Genomic DNA, 24,517 nt, shown 5'->3' on the forward strand with positions numbered 1-24,517 from the left:
GTTTTCTTCTTGCTTCTATGCCCTTCCACTGGAAAAGAAATCTCAGATGCTTTTCAAGCATTGCAGTGCTTGATATCAACCAGCAGCCTCTCTGATCTCACAAAACAGAACCAGGCACAGTGCTGCCTGGTAGAGACATCAGAGTGAAGCTGGTTCTCACGTTTGCAGGGGAGATGCTGATTCCTGTGCAGAGTTCAGGGCAGGGTTCCCCATCCTGAGGCAGAGGGAGAGCAAAGGCAGGCTGAGGGACTGTTTTTTCCCTCTACAGTCATGCTTATTGTAGCTCTGTGTTTGGGCAAAAAGCAATGGTTTCACTTCTCAGGACTCAGTAGCTGATAAAGCAAGCAAGAAGCTTCCTAACAAGAGTGGAGTTTGGGAAAGGAAAGACTGAAACATCTAGAAGGTCATAAATACTGACCACTAAACTCCATACTCTGTCATCCTTGACAAGAGCAGGGAATACATCTCAGTGAGTACTTCTGTCTTTTCCTTTCAGAGCCCTGTGTTGTGTAAACGAACTGATGGATGAAGATGAGAAGGACAGGGCAAAGAGGTATGAAGGGGTGGAGAGAGCACTGAGACTGGATCTCTCCTGGGGGAGAATTGTGTCATCTGATGCTTGAAAAGTACTTGGGACCACTAATGTCAGAGTCAAACCCCCCATGCAGTTTACAGGCTGTAGATAGCAGACCACAAACAGCATAATTAAGTCACCATTTTCAAGCTTGTCATAGTGTGTTTGGCCACCCCTAATGACAGGTTAATGAACTGTGTGTTCCTTAAATTACATTGTCGTGCCCTCAAAACCTCATGCTATCCCATGACTATTTATTATCTTGATGCAGGACCCTTGACCTGTGATTTTACTCTGCCTACCCTGGGGTAGAGTTCCCCATGAAACTGAGAGAGCAGTCCTGCTTTAGCATGGATGTGAGCCTCTTTTCAGAGAAGCATTTGCTTAGTTCTAATTAGTCATTATACATGAGTGCTGAAACAGAGGTGACTGTGAATGTAAATGCTGGATCTGAGAACCTCCAAATGCCAACCTAAATATGAATGGAAGTGCTTTCTGCATACCACACTGGGTCTAGATCACAGGAAGCATGTATCATCATGAATACTCTGGTAAAGAATATTAATTACTACTGGAAGAGGTTGCATGAAAATAGGATTATCTCAGATATGAGCATTGGAAAGAACATTTTGGAAGAAACTGAATGGATTTGCTTTCTCATTTATTGTTTTTAATGGAGGGGAAGACCCTAATAAAACATTCTTAAATTGTATTAATGAAATCTGGAAACTAGTCTGTGGTTTCCGCAGCCAGACTCTTATGATTGCCAGTTTCATATATCATGGCAGCAGCCAGATACAGAAGCATGTGCTTGACTTTATTCTGCAGTTGTCTTTCCACAGTATTGTCTCTCTACAAGCTACTTTTGCAAGTACAAGTCAGAGAAAAAGGAATCCTTCATATTTTGACCTTTATATGTGTGTGTATTAGAGGCAAAACAAATGTTCATAAAAACGAAGTGGGCAAAACATGAGCTTGTATTTGCTAGGATTTCCCTTACTGAAGACATTTTGCCCATGACACCTTCACTTTGTTACCACCACTTTTGAAACACTGGGAACTGGTGCTGAAATGTCCATAATTATTTGGTCTTGCTCAAATGTATGTAAATAAGATTTGTTACCTCCAGGTGTTCCTTGCTGATGGTGAGCTCAGTCCTGCTTGCAAGGCTCTAAGCACCAGCAAGGCACTTACTCCCTAGCCTGATTTTAAACAAATGAGCAGTCCTGGCTGAGTTTACATTCTTGTTTGTAAAGTGTTTTGCTGAGACAGGGCTATTTACCTCTCCCTGGGTCAAGCTGTAGTTCCTTCACTTTTATTTAGCAGTGTTTGTCTTTCTGTCACCCAGGGCATCACGCAACAAATCTGAAAAGAAGAGGAGAGACCAGTTCAATGTCCTCATTAAAGAGCTTTGCACCATGCTGCAGGGCCACGGGCACCCTCTCAAGATGGACAAGTCCACAATACTGCAGAGAACCATTGACTTCTTACAGAAACAGAAAGGTACTGGTGGGCACTGGCTTGCTCCCATTGAAAGCCTGGGTCTGTGTCTGCCCAGCAGCCAGCTTCCACTCAGGAGCTGAAAACTGGTTTTCCCAAGTGTCCCAGACCCCCAGAGAGGGCATGAACCTAAGTGAGGGGCAGAATAAGGCACAGCAGTTGGCTTCAGGAAACAGGCTAGGTTTGACTACAGTGCTGACCAGTTACACGTAGATATACTTGCAAAGATGCAGTGCTGTGTGCTTCTTTGTGTAGTGCTATTGCTTCATTTCCCTTGCTGGCCTCCACAACCCCTGGCAAGCTTTGTGTGCTTGCAGAGCATGAGAGAGGAAGAGCTGAGGACCAGCAACTACAAAAGCAAAGGGAAAGGGGTTTCTGTGCCTTGTTCCCGGGTCTCCTGGGGTAGGAAATGACTGGCTGCAGCCTGTCCTGCTGCCTGGGCACTCCCATCAACCTTCCTGAAAGAGCTGCAGAGTCATGGACACCCTCTGCTCACAGTCATGCTCAGCTACTCTGAAATTAGCCCCTTGACCTTAATTTTTGAAGGATTTCTCCAGACTACCTAAAATGTCTCCCTTTTCTTGATTTCTACTGCATTTGTATCGTGATGGGGTGGAAAATGACTTGCATACTAGAAAGCTTTGTGTAGAGAATGATCTGAGGATGATTCCTGTGAAAGCCTCTTAAAAGAAATGTAGTGTTACTTGAAAATGAAAAAAAAAATCCAACTAGCATGAGTCATGTTGCTTTTTTGATGTTTCCTCTTTAAGAAATCACAGCACAGACAGAAGCCTGTGAGATTAGACAAGACTGGAAACCTTCATTTCTTAGCAACGAGGAGTTCACCCAGTTGATGTTAGAGGTAAGAAGAAATTAAAGCTGCATAGATTAGTGGGAAGTAATCAGTTCAGTGGAGTAGTTCAGAGATGATAGCTCCTTTTTCACCTCTAGGTTCCAGTGGTAATGATTTCTCCTCTGCTGGTACAAATAATACAAACCTGACAGAGCCCACTGTTGTGCTAAGTGCTTTGCAGAGCCAGAATTAAAAATGTGATTGCTTCCCCTTCAAGATAAACAGCTTTTCATTTAGCAACGAAGACCAGTTTGTCCTGGTGAGAGAGGAAAAAGAGAATTGCCCTTCTCAGAAGAGCTGCTACAGCTTGCAGTTTTAGCACAAACTTGGAAGGACCTGAAAAAAGCAGAGCAGCTCTGCCTCTCACGTCCCATTAGACAGTAAATGCTGCCTGTGCTGCTGGTGGCTGTGCAGGGCTGTACTGGGGGTACGAGTGCTCTGTCTTTTGCTTGCACTGCCTTTAAGGTTGCATTCGGGAGAACAGCTCTGAGACCTTCCCCCTCTAAAATCTAGAAGCACCTGGTGAGCCCACATTTTGAGTTTCTTAAGGGTGTTGCCTTGGGTTCATGCTGCTCTGGGGGGACGTCACCTGCCCTGCATGGGCAGCTGCTCCTCTTTGCCCCACCAAAATAAGGGTGTATGCTGGGCTGAGCTGGGAGGGGCTGCAGTGTCTTCGTTACTCCTTTTCATCAGGATGTCATGACTCACCTCCCTGGAAAAGTCTGTTCATTCTTTCTGGGAATTTCTCTCACCAAACAAGCTAGTTTGTTCCAGCAGAATCAAAACAAATCCCCCCCCATTAGAAATGGTGGGGGAAAGAGAGTCCTTTAATAAACTGTTGGCTTGCTGGACTAGGTTAGACCATTGACCAGTTTACTTAAAATCAGTGGGTTTTTCCAGAGAGGGCTTATTTTCAGCAAAGGCAGAGTATGACTGAGTTGGGGAAGATGGTGAATGCTGCACCTTCAGCTCCCTGTAGCCAAGCTGCAGAGCAGCCTAACAGAGTATTCAGAGGAGCTGGCTTTGTGCACGGTGCTGAGCAGAGATTAAACCTCCCAGATCTCGGTGAGTGTTAGAGAAGCACAGAGACAGACACTGGGTCAGTGGTACAAGAAGATGTTGTGAAGAACAGAAAGAACACCCAAAGAGGAATGCACATGCAGTGACCTACAAGGACAGAAGTCCAGGACAGAAACCATCATGAATAAGAAACAGAAAACAAAACAAACTTTAGAATTATTTATTATATGTCACTAGCCTAAGAAATGAGAGCTTTATCTCAAATAAATAAGGCTTTAGATCTTTTATATATTGTCCATAAATTACTAAAAAGAGTGCCTTGTATAATTTTTCAGTCTCTGCTTATCCATCTATCCACAGCACTGGGTTTACCAGGGTGATGATCATGATCATCTATCAGTTCCTTACGCACCAAATTGTTTAACTATTGTGTAATTCAGAGCACATAATGAAGTTACTGAAGTCACTAGGATTGCGTGGGTGTAGAAATTCTAACCACTGCTTGTCTTGCTTAATCTTAAGTAAATATTCACTAGATTAAAAATACAAGTCAATTTAATATTAATGAGCAAATAAGAAAGTCAGAAGAGTGTTGAATTAGACAGCATATGTCATTTTTAATTTTTCTGTATTGAGCTTTAATTTCTGTAATGGATTTATGTTCATTTTAGGCTGTTAGAAGCATCAACACAGAATAAATAAGCCTATAATATTTTAAGTTGTTCCCTTGCTTAATCATTTGTGTTTGTTTGGTTTTTTTTCTTTCCCTTGCCTTTTATCATTAGGCCCTGGATGGCTTTCTCATTGCTCTTACCACTGATGGGATTATTATTTATGTCTCTGATAGTGTTTCATCTCTGCTTGGACACCTACCAGTAAGTTCTGACAACACAATGCGTTGGAGAATCGTTCCCCTGCCTTACACAGGGTCAGGGCTGGTTTTGTCCCACCAAAGAGGCAACTGACTGGGGGTGGGGATAAACTCACAAATTCTTGGGGAGTTTCTCAGGCTCCTGTGAGTAACAGATTCTCTCAGGGTCTGTGAGTAGCTAAGAAACAGTCCTGTGCAAAACGACTGTACTTGCAGCTCACCCCTTGGCAGCACATCTGAAGGAGGGTCTGGGTGGTGTTTATCCCACCAGGCGTATGGAAAACCTCCTGCTTGTGAATTCTGTGCCTGCTGAAACTCGGCTCAGATCATTTATAGGTGATTTCAGGGCTGAATGTGTGCTCTTCCAAGGGCAGTTTTTTCCTGCTTTGAGCTCATGGTCTTTAGTAACACATATGTGGCTTCAGTGTTCTCTGGGAGAATTTCTAGATGGCTGTTGGGTGCAGACGTTTCTGCTGGTCCCTGAAAACTGTTTTTATTTTTTATCTAGTGCCAAGCATGAGGCACCAGTGACACTATGTAAGGGCAAGTTTGAACACATAGTTAACTTGGCTGTGCAAAGAAACAAATATGTGCTGACATTTTGGTAGAACCCCTTTAGTCAGGAAGTGTGAATTCATCAGCACTGAAACACTTGCAGGTTGAGTTGATTTTGCCAGATGTTCAGCCTAGAAGACAAATGGAGGATGTGAGGAGGAGCTCCCACTTCTGTCTCATGCTTCCAATGGGAAATGGTTCAAATTTTCATTTTTATATATTTTTCATTATGTTGTGTTCCTGTGGTACCAGGGATTCTTCCAGCTTGCATCTGGCTGAACTGAAGGGCAACCTCTGGGACCTGTTCAACCATTTGCAAATAGGTAGCAACCCTGGGGTAAAATAACCTAAGGGTTATATTCTGCCCTAGATCCATTTGCAGATTGACAGGGCTTCCTTGCTTTAAGCACCCACCCTGCATCCCTGCTCTGTTGCGGGATGCAGGCAGAGGTGGTTGTGCCAGGCTGCACTGCTGAACATGACAAAGCATTCTTTTGTATCAGTCAGATTTGGTGGACCAAAATATATTAAACTTTCTGCCTGAGCGGGAGCAGAGTGAGGTGTACAAGCTCCTTTCTCCACACGTGCTGATGACAGATCCTGTTGCAGCTGATTTTCTGAACGGTAAGCTCTGCTCTTGTCTCCCAGTCTGGGAAGTTTGCCAAAGGCCAACAGCTCCTGGGGGAGCCTGCATAGGGCTCTCCAGCCATTTATCTCTCCTGCCTGCCACTTCTGTCTTGCCATGGTTTCTGGGTTTTACTGCAGCACATCATCTAATGTTCCTGCCTGACCCTCGTATTTGGTCTTTGATTTGCATCGTAGGACAGTGAAGTTGCCCTCATTAGCTATTTTATGAGCACAGGATGCTGGACTGAGCATGTGAAAGGAGTGAGAGATCTGGGGAAAGGAAGAGGGTAGGAGAAATCCCAAAGGGTTTTGACAGAGTCTTTGCTCCTTAGGAAGCTTGCATGGCTCAAGACACTTAGGAAACCCTACATCTAATTTAAGGAACAGCCTTCCTATCTGAACAGTCCATCCAGATCTCTATTTTTGGCTACTGTCCCACCCCCAAAATGTCCCTTTCCCCCAGAAAATGACCCAACACCAGAGCAAGCAGCAATATGTTCCAAACAGCAACGTTTCACCAAAGCCATTTTGGGAGCCCACTTTCCTGGAGGGGTTGCCATGGCCAGGCAGTGCTGACCTTCCCACCCTGTAAGCAGCAGGGGGAAACAAGCAGCCTTGGTGCTGGTGCTCTGCCCTGGGCTTCATTTCCTTCCAGCTGAAGTCTGCATGGTTTAATCCATGGAGTTCAGACCTTGGGCAGAAAACTGAATAAGAGCTTGGCACAGTGCCCTCCACCGTTAATGGAAAAGCTTAGGGTGACTTTAGTGCCCTTTGGATCTGGGTCCCACTGAGCAGTGCCAGAGCAGAGTACTGCAATATCCCTTAACTGCTTCTCATGAAGTCATACATGCATGAGGGCTGGGGAAATGCCACTGCCTGGATGCAGGTAGCTGTAAAGCCACAGGAGAAAGGGTGAGAATACATTTCCTTAAGCAGAACAAGCTGATCCTTGCTCCTGAGGGTTATATATTTACTTCTGGGTACTTCTGGGTATTGAGAGCATCCTGGCAGGGTGTGCCTGGATAGCACAGCAGCAGGGTTTACCTAGATAGATCCAGTATATGGGGTGTGCTAAAGTGCAGACTTCCAGTAACACTGTGTGTGTCTCCCTCTCTTTCATTTCAGCGGAAAAACAAATAGAGTTTTGCTGCCATTTAGCAAGAGGCAGCTTGGATCCAAATGAACCCTTGATGTATGAATATGTGAAATTTGTAGTGGATTTTAAATATTTTACTCATGGTAAGTTATCACTCCAGCCTACCTTTAGCTCTCAATCTCTCTCCTTTAAATTGTGTGTTGATCTGTAGCCTCCTAAAGGTCTCATTTCAGCTGAAAATGCTCTGTAATTGTTGGGAATGGAATAAGCTGGAAATATTTTTACCTAAAAGTGGTGTGGAGGCTTTTGGTCAGGAGAGTGTACCCTTCTGCACACTGTGCTTGAAGAAGCGATACCAGACTGATCCTACCTCCGTTTAACCCACTGCCAGCTGTAAAGCAGCCCAGTTATCCAAATAACCAGTAAAAGGTGCCATCCTGTTGCACTTGTGGCTATCAAATGACACTTTTAAAAGATTACATAGTTTGAGAAACCTGTAACATTTTGAATCTTGCAAATGTTGAGCTAGAGAAAGGCTGGCAGGGGGACTGTAACTGCACGTTGTGAGCTGCTCAGTGCTGGTTTATGAAGCTCTCCTGCAAGCCAGGGGTGGGTGGTTGTGACTGCGTAACTCGGAGCCCAAAGGGTCATGCTTTAAATAACATCAGTGTGTATCAGTGTGGCATCACCTTGTGGGTAGGAGGAGGTTGTTGCTTGGGTTTCATCTATCATTGCACCTGTCTTAACATGAAAAGAAAGCTCTCCTTCCTCTTCCTCTTAAATAAATTGTCTGGTTGTGTCTAGTGCCTACACCCTCCTGTAATGGCTTTGAGTCAGCTATTGCACGAGCTTTCAGGTCAGCCACGGAGGAGCAGATTTGCCTCGTAGCGACTGTTCGTCTTGTCACACCACAGTTCTTAAAGGTGAGAGCTCTGGGACTGGGGGGCCCGGGAAGTGCCACGTGGCAGAGCTGCTGCTGGGGCCACCAGTCCTGCGAGTGGCTGTGGCCTCCAAGGCCTGTGTTCTGCAGCACAGACTGTGCTTTGTGGGGTGGTAGGTGAGAGAGGATGCCCCTGGGTTTGTGAGAAGGAGATATCAGTAAGTAGTTTGAATGCCAAGATACAAAGCACACGCTGCTTTAGAGAGAGGTGATTTTGTGATGGGGTGTCTCAGAGCAGGAGGCACCAGTACAAGGTGACCAGATAAACTGCTTGAAAACTGGCAGCCTTTGAAGAAATAGATACCCTTGCTCCTTTGTGTAAGGCCACCAGCATCCTGAAATGCTGAACACCATGTCTCACGGGCTCTTTCTGCTGGTCCCTAAGTGTCCTGTGGCACAGTGTAATGGTGACAGGGATAATGACCATAGGTGCTTCCTGCCAAGGAGAGAATGAGCCAGCTCAGTGTCAAGTTGGAGCTGGTTCTGTCACCCATCTTCAGATACCAATATTTATCAAAAGCTGGGGAATTTTGCCTACAGACTGCAAGATGAGGCCACTGGAGTATTCATCTTAGGCACTTTTCATAAGTGTGTGCATCTATAAAGCAAGGCTCATGCATTCCTTAGAGGAAAATAAGTCAAGTGCTCTAAAAGCACTGTATTTGCTAGGGTTTGTTATACTAAAAAGATGCATATTTGGTCTTGATATAAGGCTCCTTTTGTCATTTCATGGAATTAAATGTCTGAATATGTCAACTGTTTTGCAGGAGCTCTGCAATGTTGAAGAGCCATGTGAAGAATTTACATCAAGGCATAGTTTGGAATGGAAGTTTTTATTCTTGGACCACAGGTAAGAGACTTGGTTTTAGTCACTGAAGAATAAACAAACTGTAGTTGAAAAATAAAAAACTCTGTGTAGCTATTGTCTGAGATCCAAAGTAGAATAGCTCTAATTTAATGCAACTGAGTAAGTAGTAATACTCTGAACTTACTTATTAGGCATCCTTGAATGCTTTACTCTTTTTCAATATTTTAGACAGGTGAGAAACCTTATAAAGTAGTGGGAAAATGTCTGGAAAAATGTCTAGAAAAATGTGTAACTTCACATTTTCAGAACTAGGTGATTAATGTTAAGATTTGTAAAAGAGCCCTAGATCCGTTATTCCACTGCCTGGTGGAGTGAGCTGGTTTTCCAAAAGGCTGTGTCCCAGCAGCTTCTCTGAATACAGTGAGTGGGTGCTGCCTTGAAACCCATCAAAGGGGCTTTTGATGAATCTGGATTATGACTCAGACAGGCATCTCTCTGCGCCTGCTGCTCGCAGCCCCTCCAACCCCACTGATGTCCTCAGTGAGGAAGTGGTGGTTTCTGAGAGTAAATTAAAGAAATACAGATGCTGAGGCAGAATTTGTGAGAGCCCTGGATGTGAACAGTGAGCCTAGACCCAAGAAGGAGCAGGGATTGTATGGGTCATTGTATCACAAGTTCAAACCTCTCTCTAGTACAGTCCTTAGGATGCCATGAATGCTGTTGAGTATTTTTTGCTGTTTTCTTGCTCATTTGTGTGGACTCCCAGCATGTGACGCTGAGGGGTGCTCAGCAGGGGCAGAGGGTACCCAGCAGGAGCTGACATCAGGACCTTTGCAATCATGACACCATAAATTAGAGACTGATAATGCAAAAAGCACTCCATAGGTCTGGCTGAACATTGGAAAGCTAAGAAAAATCTGTATTCTGGGCCTATGTGTAAATTTGTGGAAAGAAAACCTGTCAATTCTGATGATGATCTATTTCTCTTCACTGTGGTCTTCTCCTTATCATCCCTTCATTTATTAAAAAGCAGCACCTGAAAGGCTCTCTGAGGACACTGCATTTCCATTTGCACAGGGAGTTGCAGGCCTCAAGACTGGAACTTAAACTAATAAGGCACTTCTAAATTGTTCCACAAGCAAAGCTGCTCCTTGTCAAAAGACAGATGAGGAGCATTTTGTGGTTGCTTTCTCATTTAAAGAATTCTGGTGAAAGTCAGGAAAGCATAATACTTTCCTGATCAGCCTAAATGTTTATCTGATGTGCATCTGAAAGACATTATTGTCTTGAATAGAAGCATGTCATTAAAGATAGGAGAGACACTGGCATATTCTGCCAAAGAGATAGCAAGGAAGGACACTTTAATAAATACACATATTATCATCATTAACAGAAATCTGGGTCACATGAGGAAAAGGAACACAGTGCTCTATGAAAAGTTATTTGAATAAATAAAGCTGTATTGTGGCAGAGACCACTGTGTGCTAAGCACGCTCTGTTTCAAGAGATTTGCCATCAGAGAGCGTGGAGGACTGGCTTTTGCAGCCAACCCCTTTCCATGACAAACTGCTCAGGGTTGTGGGGAGAAGCTACAGACCTGTCTGGGCCCTCTTCAGTTGAAGTATGGGGCTGGGTCATTCAGCCAGCACAGGAGAACTTCCCATATTCATATCCAGAGTACTCAGGATTGATCCATCCATACTCAAATGTACTTAATCAATTTGTTGCTCACATTCTTGGCCACTTTATGGCATTTACCTTCCTTATGAGGGTCACTCAACACACCAAGAGAAAGGCAGCAGGGGAGGCAGGTTGGATGGGCCATGGCACCTTCAGACTGCCCTGGTTTTGAGATGTTAACCATTTCACTAACACACCCTGTCTTGTTCCTGAGGGACACGCTGATCTTGGCAGGTGAGCCTCAAGCCATCAGCACATCCAGCAGCCAAAACAAATAGGTGGAGCCAAATAAGTGCAAGTCCTGCCTCACCAAATAAGTGCAGTGCTGGAGTTGGTGCAAGCCGGAGTGTAGCTGAGCCAGGGGACGGAAGGAGGGATGCTGACATAGGGACTAGGGGCAAAAGTAGTGTTATTTTTCCTCAGATTTCAGTGTTGTTTCATAGTCATAAGCTAGCAGGCTCCAGTGAGGGCCATGCATAAGCTCAGTGTTGTTAGTACACCTGCTTAAAAAATAAATAAATCCTATTTTGCCTAGAAAATGACAAATCTAGAATTAACAGCAAAATAGTCTGGTAAGTCATTGCAAGGTGCCCATCTCAATACTTCCTCTATTTCTTCTCTACTTGCCATAGAAATAACAGTTCTTAAAATTAATCCCATGCCTATTCTTATTTTTACTACTAGCATAGAAACTTTTTTTTTTTTTTTACTGCTTATAATTTTCCATAGGAACAATTACTTTTTCTTTTACCCAAGCTGGTCCTGACATGCACTGCAGCTTCCCACTTACTCTTTCTCCTACAGTTACTACCCAGATGACATTTACATCGAATATACTGGATAATTTTACTCAAGCTCCAAGTTATTACGCACAGGAGCAGCCATAGCATTTCTTAAGCTGTGTCTCACAAGCGTGCTTGATGAATTGAGTCACTTGCATACGTACATGCCTCTCTCTACACCCACATAATGAATAGGCTATGAAGCAGTAAACACATGCCTTTTCATTTTCTCAGTTTTTACCTCTCTCTCACTGGTTTGGGTTTTCTTGTTTGGTTTGTTGGTTTTTGTTGTTGTTGTTGTTGTTTTCTGCTTGACTATGAAAATACATCATTGTGCCTGTGAAAATCCACTCCTGATTTCCCTGCCAAGTGAATGTATGAGATGGTTTTGCTCAGTAGTATTGCAGCCTGTCTGCCTGGATGTCAAAATGTCAGGTTTTGTGCTCACTCCCTGCTCTTTGCTTCCTTTCTAGGGCTCCACCTATTATAGGATATTTGCCCTTTGAGGTTCTGGGAACATCAGGGTATGATTACTACCACGCAGATGACCTGGAGCTTCTTGCTAGGTGCCATGAACACTGTGAGTTCCTCTCCCTTTACAGTGTGCCTGTCTTTGATCTTACCTGTCACTCATGCACAACCTTTTACTGTTGTCAAAAAAGGCATCTTTATCTGGAGCACGAGGGAATTCTCTCTTCCCATGACAGACTGTCATAGCCAATGCTTGCTGGGGAGGTGGAATCCCTGCAGAATTCACTCAGATCAGGAACTCTTTGTGCACGTTTCCCAAAGTGACAGATACCCTGTTTGAGAACAAGTTGTCTGACAGTGAAATGAGGTTAACAGATAGGAAGCCAGAACTGTTCAACTCTGCCCCCAGTTGGTGAGAGCAGCCCCAAACCCTTGGTGTCTTGCTGATTGTCACAGCTCATGGGGTCTTGCTGTTTCTCTGGGCTCTGGAGTCAGGCAGGAGGCTCAGCTCACCAACAACCAGGTTGATCAGGTATGGGTTTGGTGATCAGGAAGTGAGGTGGATTAGGAACTGGTTGAAAGGAAGGAGTCAGAGAGTTGTAGTCAATGGGGCAGAATCTGGTTGGAGGTGTGTGACTAGTGGAGTCCCACAGGGGTCGATACTGGGACCGGTGTTGTTCAACATCTTCATCAACGACCTGGATGAGGGTATAGAATGTACCCTCAGCAAGTTTGCTGATGACACTAAGCTGGGAGGAGTAGCTGACACACCAGAAGGCTGTGCTGCCATTCAGAGAGACTTAGATAGGTTGGAGAATTGGGCGGGGAGAAACATGATGAAATTCAACAAGGGGAAGTGCAGAGTTTTACATTTGGGGAAGAACAACACCATGTCCCAGTACAGGTTGGGGGCTGAACTGCTGGAGAGTAGTGTAGGTGAAAGAGACCTGGGGGTCCTGGTAGACAGGAGGATGACCATGAGCCAGCAATGTGCCCTTGTGGCCAAGAAGGCCAATGGCATCCTGGGGTGCATTAGAAAGGGTGTGGTTAGTAGGTCAAGAGAGGTTCTCCTCCCCCTCTATTCTGCATTGGTGAGGCCACATCTGGAGTATTGTGTCCAGTTCTGGGCCCCTCAGTTCAAGAAGGACAGGGAACTGCTCGAAAGAGTCCAGCGCAGAGCTATGAAGATGATTAAGGGAGTGGAACATCTCCCTTATGAGGAAAGCTGGGAGCTGGGTCTCTTTAGCTTGGAGAAAAGGAGACTGAGGGGTGACCTCATCAATGTTTACAAATATGTAAGGGGTGAGTGTCAGGGGGACGGAGTTAGGCTTTTCTCGGTGATGACCAGTGATAGGACAAGGGGTAATGGGTGTAAATTGGAGCATAGGAAGTTCAAGGTGAATATCCGAAAAAATTTTTTTACTGTGAGAGTGACAGAGCACTGGAACAGACTGCCCAGGGAGGTTGTGGAGTCTCCCTCACTGGAGACATTCAAAACCCACCTGGATGAGTTCCTGTGTGATGTACTCTAGGTGACCCTGCTCTGGCAGGGGGGTTGGACTAGATGATCTCTCGAGGTCCCTTCCAGCCCCTAAGATTCTATGATTCTATGATTCTATGATTCTATGAACCTCAGTCTTCATCTGAAGCCCATCGCTGTTACTGGGATCAGTAAAGAAATTAGTCCTGATATTTAACAAAATAGAGGTGTGCAGGTGAGTAAAAATACTTGGATTAGTGTGGCTTGGTAAATTCTGTTCATCAGGTTGACCACTCTGGACAGACATCATGCCTACTCTGAAGTGAAATGGGTTTCCTTAAACCACATTTGTATTTTACTTTGCATTAATTATGGGTATTTTAAGTGAGCATGTTGGATTTTGTTCTCCCAGAGTTGAGGAACAATTAATGCAGTTATTTAATGTAGTTGCCCTTGTTATATTCCAGTTGTATTACACCACTTAAGATTTCTCTGGACAGACTCTGATAATACGTTCCAGATCTGGTGTGTTTAGGTTCTCTCTTGGAAGAAAACTCAGTTAAACTGATAAAATTCCACTCTCCTTCTTTTTTTTGTGCCATTATTAGGATCCTGACTTCAAGTTCCCAATCTTTGAAATGCATTCTCATGTACTTGTGAAAGGCAAATACTTTGTTGAATTAGTGTTATTTATGTTTATTTCAGAGGAGCCCGGGAATAAGTTGTAAGAATGTAGCTAGTTCTGTAGTTACACCAGTTATTAGTTATGAGAATAGTCTCCAAATAGCAAAGTGCACTCTTGAAAATCAGTAGCAGAAAAGAACCCAAATAAAAGCTGAGTATGTAATTGTGTATCCTCTGTCAAGTTTATAAAGCCACAAGAGTCATTTTAGTGTGACAGCAGACTGCAGGAGGGGGGTGGGACTGGGTGGTTATTCTAATCATCTTTGCACCATGACATTTCTGTTGGCAATAAATTGCTTTCTTTTTTGTTTAACAGTGATGCAGTTTGGGAAAGGAAAGTCCTGTTACTATCGGTTCCTGACCAAAGGCCAGCAGTGGATATGGCTGCAGACACACTACTACATCACCTACCACCAGTGGAATTCCAAACCCGAGTTCATTGTCTGCACTCACCTGGTAGTTAGGTAGGAGCAAGCACCAAGCATTTCACAGTGCGTGTCCCGTGGGCTCAGCTGTTCTTATTTTATAGTCCTGTTTTGTGTTAGCCATATATTTGCTGTGCATATCAACACACTAAGATAGTGTGTAGTTCTGTAAAACTACTGAGACAGGGAACATGGGAAAAGCAGAGTGTATTTTCATTGTTTATATTTTTTTTATTCGGCAACCAAGCCAAAAACCTGGAAGCCACTGTTGGTCAAGGTTGTCAGTGTGTTGTGTTCCCCTTTTATCCCTAGAGATGGGATAAAGGAAGAATTAGAGCTGTTAAGAATCAGGAGGTTTTATGGTTGTGAATGGGATCATACATCTCCCACAAAGCCTTTTCATCAGAGCTTTAAATATGGATGAGTCGAAGTTTGCTGTCCTGCTGGCCTCGTTCCTCACCTGAAATCCAGCCCAGCATCCCCCTCTAGTGGGCAGCTCCTCGCCCTGGGCTGCAACCCCGCGCTGGGAGGTGATGTGGGGGGATGCTCTGCCGCACGCACCTTCTGGAGGGGAATCGGCTTGATTCCCGCTGGCATCTCAAAAAAGATTGTGGTAAAACTAAGGATATATTTACTGAAGGGCTTGAAAAATAACGACATAGTGGTTTGCTCTATTAACTCGAGTAAACATGCTGCTCACTGCATCTTTCCTTACTGCCAGGAATCAATTTGTGAATTTTTTTTCTGGTCCCTCTTTTTCTTGTCAAACATCCGGAAGGACAAACTCTAGTAAACTGGGATATTCTGAAACACAGACTGAGAACCCCTTACACCACTAACAGGTGTAAGTGATTTGAGCTGTGTGTGCTGGTACAAACTACGTCAAGTGTTATCATAAGCAGATGTTAGATAGAGAGGTTGCTTCTGAGTTGTGTTGCTTCTGCCATCCTTCAGGGAATTTGGCTTCACTTTAAGCTTTGACTTTATTGTGCATGAAGTTGTTTGTTCTTTCTGCTTCCATTGCCTCTAGTGATACAGTCCTGCACAGATTTTGAAAGTCAATTCTGTCTCATGTAGTTGAGGTTTAGAATAAATTAGTGAAACACACGAGTTAGGATGTGATTTCAGAAAAAAATCACTGCCTACAATGAAATAAGTGGGGTTGATTCAGGAACCTCTCTTGCCTCCCACAAAGGTTATAACCCGTTAATAATTCAGCACCCTAATCTCTGGCACCTTCCAGTGCCCATGATCCACACTCAGTCTTTAAAACATCCTCTCAAACTTATCCCAGTGGTAAATCATGTGATGTTGTTTACTATAAATATTGTTTAATGGGAAAAAAATAGTAAGGAAAGCAAATACACAGTTAGAGGCACGTTCCTGCGGATTCCTGCACCTCATGTTGCACCTGGGCAGTCACTGGTTTGTATTCAGAGCTGCCACCCGAGTGAGGGATGTTAACTCTGATGTTAACTGCATGGGGCTGTGTCCCTCCTCAGAAGGAGGGGGGGACCAGGCCTCCTCCTCCCCAGGGCACTGACTTAGGTCTCACTGAGCTACTGTGCAAACAGCAAAAAGCTGATTCCTAATCATCAGCAGGTTAGGAAATGAATGTACATTTGCTATGGCAGTTTGCCTGCAAAGAAGATATGGGATCATTTTTCTGCCTGATTATGGAAAATCCTAGTGAAGATAAAGACACCTATTTTGCCTTCAATAACCAAGTGCACTTTGCTTTTCAATTAGTTTTCCTTGAAGGCATCCAGGGCCAAAATTTGGAAAGGAGTGTCTATATTTGTGCTTGGAATGATTAGTGCAATTAATCATATAGGCTGTGCAGTGCAATTAATCACATAGGCTGTGCAGTCCTGGCTGTGATGGGACTGGGACACTGCCCTGTTGTTTTCTAATCTGTGGATACTCAGCATGTGCAGTTATTCACAGATTGCAAGGCTGTGTGATGATGTTCCTCTAAGCACCTTGTATAGAAGAAAGGGTGTGTGTTTGTGTGCTGTGCAAAGCTTGTGACTCGACATGAAAACTGTGTGGTGATCTGTGTGGTAGGATAGTTACCATACAGTAACAATATCCAGACCTAAAAATGGGATTTAAAGTAGTTATTATTATTTTTCAGTTATGCAGAGGTTCGAGCTGAAAGAAGGAGAGATCTTGGCCTTGAAGAATCATCAATTGAACTGGCATCCTCTTCTGTAAAGGTACCACATGCCTTCACAGTCGAATGAGTAGATATTTAAACAAAATGAGTTATCACTTGTGAATTTTAGGAAAATATCTGTTCTTCTTCACCTTTACTCCCATCTCTTCCCAAGCCTCCAGCTGTGACCAATAACTTCCAGGGCTGGAATCAGTCTGGCATCCCAACACCCTTGCCCAATTAACAAAATCATTTGAATTTCTTTTCAGTTCTTTCTCTCAGTAGTTCACAAATAAAACCAGTAATCCAAGTAATTTCAAGTGGATTGTTGTGTAATTATCATTCCATCAGCCTCATTGCTCTTCAGACAATATTTTGTAGAAGCTGTTCATGGGTTGTATAGGGGAAGCTGTCTGAGAGACCTTTTGCACCTGGGCAAGGACTATCTTGCAAACAGCTGCTTCTCTGTCACCACAGCACACTTCCGTGTCTTTTTCCCCTTTTCACATGATAGCTGAGATATTTTTCTGCAGACCTTAAGCTGCATCTGTTGATGTAAGGGAGCTGGAGGAGAGGCAGAGCAATTTGTCCCATTGCTTGATGTTCTGCAGGGCAGTGGGATGGTGGGGAACTCCCTGGGAGGTGGTGGGGCCTTCAGGCATGGTGGCATGGCCAACGTGGTCACCCACATCCTGCAGGTGAAACAGTTTCCTTCATTCAACCACTTCCCTGGGCAGCCTGTTCCAGTGTTTGATAACTCTTTTGGTGAAGAAGGTTCTTCTAATATCCAATCCAACCCTTCCCTGGCGCCAATTGAAGCCATTTCCTCTTGTCCTATGGTTTGTTACTAGGGATAAGTCACCAAGCTCCCTCTCACTACAACCTCTTTTCAGGTAGTTGTAGAGAGTGATAGGGTCTCCTCTCAGCCTTCTCCAGGCTGAACAACCCCAATTCCCTCAGCCTCTCCTCACAGCACTTGTGCTCCAGACCCTCCATGCGCCCAGCCCCGTATTTTTCTCTGGAAACACGTGGTGGGGGGGAGAGGCCCCCTCCGGTGCCATCCTCTTCTGATGACCTCAGTGCTTGTGCTTTGCTCCCCACAGAGCCACAGCAGCTACCTGGACGTGGGGCCATGCGGCAGTAGCCAGGACGCCAGCCGGGAGGGAGTGTCCCTGTCATCCCACAGCTCCCGCCGCTCCTCGCACACCGCGCTCTCCGACTCCGCATGTAGGTGCCTGCACAGCTCGGGGCTGAGGGGTGGGCTGGAGGGCAGAGCAACCTCCAGAGCACTGGGGTTTGGTAGGTGTGACCAAGTCAGGGCAGGAGGAGTCGCTCAGCACCAGCACATACTGTGCCCTAACAAGTTATGGTTGGGCCACCTCAAGGGCTTTTCTTAAAATACTCGCCAGGGCAGAGTGGGAAAGTTAATTTGGAGGCATCCATGGAGGGAAAGCCAGAACAGGGCATTAGCATCAGAAGGGAGCCCCGTGAGTCAGGTGGGGAGCCAGAAGGACCACGGAGGGGCAGTCTGGGGACCTGGATTGGCAATGTTTGGGTTGCTGCTCATCTGCATACACAGATCTGGGGCTTGTTCAGGATACTCAGGCACGGGTCTGCCACATCACAGTAAACCATCTCTTTTCCAGCCACCTCATCCATGCGACACACAGACACCAGCACCCCCACCCGGCCGTCAGTGCCAGGGGGGCAGGTGGAGAAGGCAGCCCTGCGGCTGGCGCCGGCGGGAAGCGCTCAGGTCGGGGGTCCCTGCAAGGAAAAGCCCTTCTGATGCCATTCAGAAATGAACTTGACAAACCTTGATCTTGCCTCAGAGAGGCTGGATCCCCACCTCTGAGTGTGCTGGGCATGCTGTTGGTCAGCAGAGCTGATAGAGAGCTTCTCTTGGCTCCTCTGCTGCCTCCCTTCTGGGTTCAGTTTCCTCCTCCAGGCCAAACGCCTTTCCACACCACAAGCCCTCTTTTCTTGGGGTATGTACATGTGAAATTGCGTTTATCCAGTAGTGGATCCTGACACCAAGGATTTGCAGTTAGCGGGGGGTATGCAGGAGCTGAAATTCTCCCTTCAGACCCATCCTCAGATCTCCACGTGGAATTGTTTAATTCCCTTCACTTCTTCACCACCGCTATGAGCTGGTATCGCACCAGCTCTGCACGAGAGGTGTGATACACCTTCAGTAAGGCAAAGTTTTCACTTCTAGGCTATAGCAACTCCTCAAGGCCCTGGTGACCACCTCCCTCAGCATCCTGTGGCCCAGACAGTGCCCTCCCAGCACACCGTGATGGTACGTGGTTTATTTTCATTAAATGCACTGATACGGACAGTCAGCGGGGCAGACTTGGCAGGTCCAGTTCTCTGCTCTCTTACCTCCTTGCTGGCTGATCCCAGCATGGGGGCAAGGTTTCAGTGCCCTTTCTGTTGCTGTTACTGAGATTTACCTGCATCCAAATTATTGCAACCACTTATTTCAGTGAGGAGACAGAGCAGGTGGGACACCCAAGGAAGTTTTACACTTGTCAAAACCGTGGGGGGCTGCTGAAGATTCTGAACTGCTAGAAGCTGGTACAGTGATGAAGAGTTTTATTGCCCTGGTAGAGGAAAGGAATGTCATGGGACTTGGGCTAGGAAGAGGAAAAAACAACAACAAACAAACCACAAGAAAAATGTGGGAATCGTAAACCATGAGGCCCATCCTCACAGGGCTTTGAGGTCAGTGTAGTAACATACAGACTGTAACACAGGGGCTGAAGATGGCCAGTGTGAAAGGTGGGTCCCAGGCTGGGATTACAACCTACCTTGGCATTTGGCAAATACAATTAGCAGCACAACTGAAAGCCCAGCCTGGAGACAGGGCAAGGGTTTGCATGCAGCACCTGCTGCAAAGCACAAGCAGTCCAAATTCAGCAGGGTGTCACACTGAAGGGACAGTGGTGTCCCATGCACAGACACTACATCTGCAAAGAAGTTTAACCGGCCAAGATCTGGAGTGTGGCACTGAGTATGAGCCCGTTGTGCTGCTGCTCTGGAAGTACAGTAGTACTTTGGTTAGATTGCAATTGCCTTTTTGTTGTTGTTGTTGTTAGCATCATATTTTCTGTGGCAAAAGCTGAAAAGCAGTTGGTTTTTTTTTGTTACCAGCATCACTAGAAATGTGAGGAGAAGGACCCAGTCCTACCTCATGATCTCATTCTCTGTTCTCCACAGCCAGTGTACCATTTCCCCACCCAGCTGGGAATGATGCATCAGCTGAAAGAGCAGCTGGAGGAGAGGACTCGCATACTGCAAGCTGACATCAAGACACAGCAAGAAGAGCTCCATGTCATCAAGGAGCAGCTCCAGCTAGTGCAGGACTCCAACCTGCAGGTACCCTCTGACCCCAGGGTTCCCAAACCCAGAAGCCATTTGCTTTTCCTTTGAGCACACAGATCAGTAACAAAATTTTCCATGGCAAAAGCATTTAGAAATGAGTTTTGGATAAAGTGGTAGTTTGGTCTCAGATGTGGGACTAATGCCTCCTGAGAGATAAACATTATCAGTATATGCTTAAGAATTGATTAATATAATCGTTTTTGTTGGAAAAGACCTTTAAGATCATTAAGTCCAGCTGTTAACCCAGCACTGCCAAGTCCACCTCTAAACCATGTCCCTCAGCATCACATCTGCTTTTTAATACCCCCAGGGATGGTCACTCCACCACTTCCCAGGGCAGCCAGTTCCAGTGCCTGACAATCTTTTCAGTAAAGAAATTTTTCCTAATAACCAAGCTAAACCTCCCCTGGCACAACTTGAGGACATTTCCTCTTTTCCTGTTGCTTGTTGCTTAGGAAAAGAGACAAACCCCCACCTCACTTGTCAGTTCTGTGGCTGGTTAGTACTTCTGGATCCCCGGTGCCATTCCTGCAAAATGCAACAGACATAATGGAGCTGGAACAGTCACGATTCCAAATAAATATTTGGGCACAAGCCAACATTTTATTTTCTATTATTCATGGTTTACTTTGGCCCTGGATGTAGAGATACTGCATCTGCAGTGTTAAGTATATTGATAGAGGCAGCCTGGGAGCTGGAGATGGTATCTCCCAGGCAGCACAGCTGCTGTATGAGCTGTGGAAACTCATGTGTCTCTTTTCTTTAAAGATGCTGATGCAGCAGCCGATCCCTGTTGTCTTTAACAACGTGCAGCACCCAAGCCCCAGGAGGCCACCCCCACCAGCAGCAGGGACCCCCGGGCAGGCAACAGCCAAGAAGTCACAACAGCAAGGTCTTCTGGGGACGAAGCACTACTGCAGCACCCACCTGCCATCACCACGCCAATTCCTCAGGGACCCCTGTGGCACAGCCACCCAGGTCAGTGGTTGCTTCAGTGTCTTCATTGTTCCCTTTCCTGTGGTCCTGCACATCTCCTCAGTGCTGGCATTATGAAATTTGTGTCAAGAGTCAGTTGTGAATGATGTCATTCAACTGTAAAAATAAAAGCCAGGTAGCCTAAAAGCATTAAACCCTGGGGACCACTGGAGCCATCCTGGTAACCAGAGAGGAGCTCAGTGGGAGGTTTGGGCTCATTTGCTTCTGTTTAGTACTGCAACATGATGCTCATTTGTAGCCACTGAGAGTTATTTGTAGCAGAGGGAAGTGGGGATAGTTTTTAAAAGACTAATTTTCTTCTGCCTAAATCTTGGAAAGCACCTCTGAAAAACAAGTTTGTCATCACTACACCTTAATCCGCTATAATAGAATCACAGAGTGGTTTGAGTTGGAAGGTCACCTGGTTCAATCTCCATGCAGTGAGCAGGGACATCTTCAACAAGATCAGGTAGCTCAGAGCCTTGTTTAAACTGACCTAAAATGTTTCCAGGGATGGGGCTTCTAACATCTCCCATGGCAATCTGTTCCAGTGTTTCACCACCCTTATTGTAAAAAATAACGGTGCTGGGGATTCCAGCCCGTGCCACGCAGGGGCAATAAATGCACACAGGTTATCCTGAACAGATACACCATCTCTATTGCTGTGTCCAGAAAGAATATCTTTTTGTTCCTTCTCCTTTTCTCATCTGCACACCCAAAGCAGTTATTTTAACCTTCAATTAGGGATATTAAAAAAAAATTACATGGGTATCTATGTCGTCTTTTCAGGTGCAGCAGCAGCACCTAATGAGAGGAAACCAAGTCCAGCAAACGTGTCTGCCGGGGCAGACGAGCATTTCAGTGCCCCTCTACAACAACCCCGTGGTGTTTTCACAAGCACATCCCATTGCCGTGGCTGCACAGGTGCCGACCGATGGCAGCGAGAGGCAACCACAGTCAGAGTACAGCCAGGACAGGAGCCTCAGGTGGGAACTGTCCTGGTGGTGGTGGTAGAAGATAGCAACACCAGGGTGCAGGGAGGGTGTGCATGGCTGGGCTAGGGTGGGTGATGGTCCATGGATGTCACAGCAGGGGCGTATGTTTCCTCCTGCAAAGACCTGTGTTAGTGAGGAGGTAAGTCTAGCAAGACTTACCATGTCCCTTACCTTCAGGGGCCTGAAATCCTTTTCTCTCCGTATTTCCATAAATTGTCCACATAGCTCAGTAACCTCTGGACATCAGCTGCTGTCAGAGGGAGAGAACCAACAAAAAAATAGCAAGGATGACCTTTCCCAAACCTGTGTCTTCTTGCTCTTAAGCTCCAGAGTGTCTTTTCTCCAGCAAGGACAAATGCCATGGCAAAGCCATTTTTCTTTTATACAAAGTTGGAAACCTTGTATACAACTGCCCCAAACCATTCGACCACCTTTCAAGGAGGTATCTGCAGACACTGCCTCCAGGATCCAACCATTTTGAAATATTGTATAAAGAAATCAGATAAACTCCATAGATCTCACCATCTATAAAAGATATTTCTTACATGAAAAATGTAGCAAGTTTCAGCTGACGTTTGCAAGTGCATTAGACAAGGTGATAACAAGCATCCTGTTACAGCAGCATTTTTTTCATGGTGATGATTTGCATGCTTTCAGGGAGGATTTTCCAGCATTTTCTATTAGAGACTGTCAGTCAGAAGTTTGGACTTTTCTCTTCCCTGACTGTCCTCTGTTTTCCCTCCACTGCAGGATGCTGTTGGATCAGTCTATCCAAGCCATGATGCCCGCTGCCAACGGCAGTGGCCAGTCCACACAGAGCAGTGCCAGCAGGCAGCAAGGAAAGTGAGTCTTCTCTTTGTTTTCATGCAGTGTTTTAGCAGGGCACTTTTTGGTGCTTAAAGTTACTTCAAAAATCTTGTATGTGATCCTGCAAACATAAACAGTCTCTATCTTAAAAGAAGGAAAAGCTCAGCTGCTTACGAGAGAAAGTAATGAGGATATTTCTTAATTACAAAGAACTTTATGGTAACTAAAGTGCTTTGAAAAAATGTTTTTAAACCATTTTCTGACTTTTGAAAGGCTGAAAATGCCTAATCAAGTCATGGAGGAGATGTACAGCCTTAAAAACTTAATTGTCTGCAGTTCCAGTCACTGCTTGATGGGGAGGGGACAAACGGGCCTATTTTCACCAGGCTCTGCATGGTTTGGCAAACCCCTCTCCAGTCTGGTTCCTGCAGCCCTTGGGCTCCCCAGGGCCCATGCCACTGGTGGGTCTGGGTTCTCACACCTTATTTTCTTCCTCGTGGCAGATTCGTTGCAGAGCAGCAGATCTTGCCTCCCCCAGTACAGATGCAACCTGTAGCAACCTGTAGCACCGTCCGACCTCCAGCCCCATCACCCATTTTCTCCCCGTCTCTGATGATCCCACACACCAGCTTCACATCCCACCAGGCAAACACACCAGTCCTGCTCCATCAGTGGCCACAGCAGCAGGGTCAGCAGCACCGTCTCTACCTTCAGGTAACAGAGCTGGGACAGGTTTGTGAGGATGCAGAGGAATGGTCTTGGGGTTGTTTTTTCTGAGAAAACGGGGCTTACCTGGCCAGTCAAACCTGGTCAATGCACTCACATGTCCTCCCTTCTCATTTTATCTGCCCGTACCCCAGTGCTCAGCCTTTCCAGGCTGGCTCTGCCATATTTTCCAACACACTCAGTGCTCTCCAGGTGTTGTTAGTTGTGCTGATAGCACCAGCATCCTGAGCTGCTTGCTCACAACTTGCATGTCCAGAGGTTCCCTTTTGGACGTGGCACTTGTGGTCCTGGGTACGAGGCCCAGCACCAGCCCTGCAGTGAGTGGGCGACGGGGCAGCTCTGACTTGTTGGGCTCGTGTCTCCCGACAGATGCAGGGTCCTGAGCCGGTGCCTGGGGGTCCAACGCAGCGCGTTTTCCAGCCACCCCACGCCCCGCAGCAGAACCCCCTGAGCTCCTTGCTGCACCCTCAGCAGCAGAGCCGCCACACGCAGGGCCAGGCATGCAACCTGCCTGACCTGCCCGAGATGCAGCTGCCCTGAAGGCCAGGCCGGAAGGCAGGAACCAGGTCGGCTGAGCTGCCCGGCGCCCCGAGGACCGCGCCAGCAGAGCACGGGATGGGTGAGGTCAGGCCCTGTGGAGAGGGCAGTGGCTGGAGGCACAGACCCCACCAGGGGCAGACAGCTCCAGGGGTACCTCGTCTGTTGGGATTTCCACCCAGCCAGTCCGCGACGCTGCTCCGGCAGCTGCTCGTGCCCTTGCCCAGCGCCGCGGGACGAGTGGGAGGCCATGGCTTTCTGGCTGCAGGGAGGGTACTGAGCAGGTGGCCATGAAGATTGCTTTGCAATGGGGAAAAACCTTTTCCAGTCAGGACTTCAATGCTGACAGTCACTGTGAATTTAAGCCCAGCATTTGGAGCACCTACACAGACTGTACCGGTCACCGGACACCGTTGGATTACCCTGTATATAACTCCTTCTGCTGTAGTAGGTCCATTGTGGATTTATTTTTTTTCCCCTTTTTTCTATACCTCAGTCCTACAATGTTTTGTTTTCCAGGAGATTGGATAATGCTGCTAATTTACATAACACCACTTTTGCCTGAA

At 46.0% G+C, this 24,517-nt stretch overlaps 1 protein-coding gene across 1 annotated transcript; it reads left to right on the forward strand.

Moving 5' to 3' along the window:
- The first annotated feature begins 521 nt into the window (after positions 1–521).
- PASD1 (PAS domain containing 1) lies at positions 522–23,954 on the forward strand. Its single transcript, XM_009997106.1, has 19 exons — positions 522–553; positions 1,923–2,077; positions 2,845–2,936; positions 4,733–4,822; positions 5,877–5,997; positions 7,126–7,239; positions 7,901–8,019; positions 8,804–8,886; positions 11,780–11,886; positions 14,258–14,405; positions 16,504–16,585; positions 17,628–17,751; positions 18,171–18,280; positions 19,747–19,905; positions 20,680–20,896; positions 21,785–21,872; positions 22,632–22,724; positions 23,192–23,402; positions 23,784–23,954. Exons 1-19 carry the CDS (start codon positions 522–524, stop codon positions 23,952–23,954), a joined length of 2,316 nt encoding a protein of 771 aa, XP_009995408.1.
- Positions 23,955–24,517: the final 563 nt, after the last annotated feature.

The sequence above is a fragment of the Chaetura pelagica genome, unplaced genomic scaffold (genome assembly GCF_000747805.2).
Source record: "Chaetura pelagica isolate M959 unplaced genomic scaffold, ChaPel_1.0 scaffold344, whole genome shotgun sequence".
Taxonomy (NCBI): Eukaryota; Metazoa; Chordata; class Aves; order Apodiformes; family Apodidae; genus Chaetura; species Chaetura pelagica.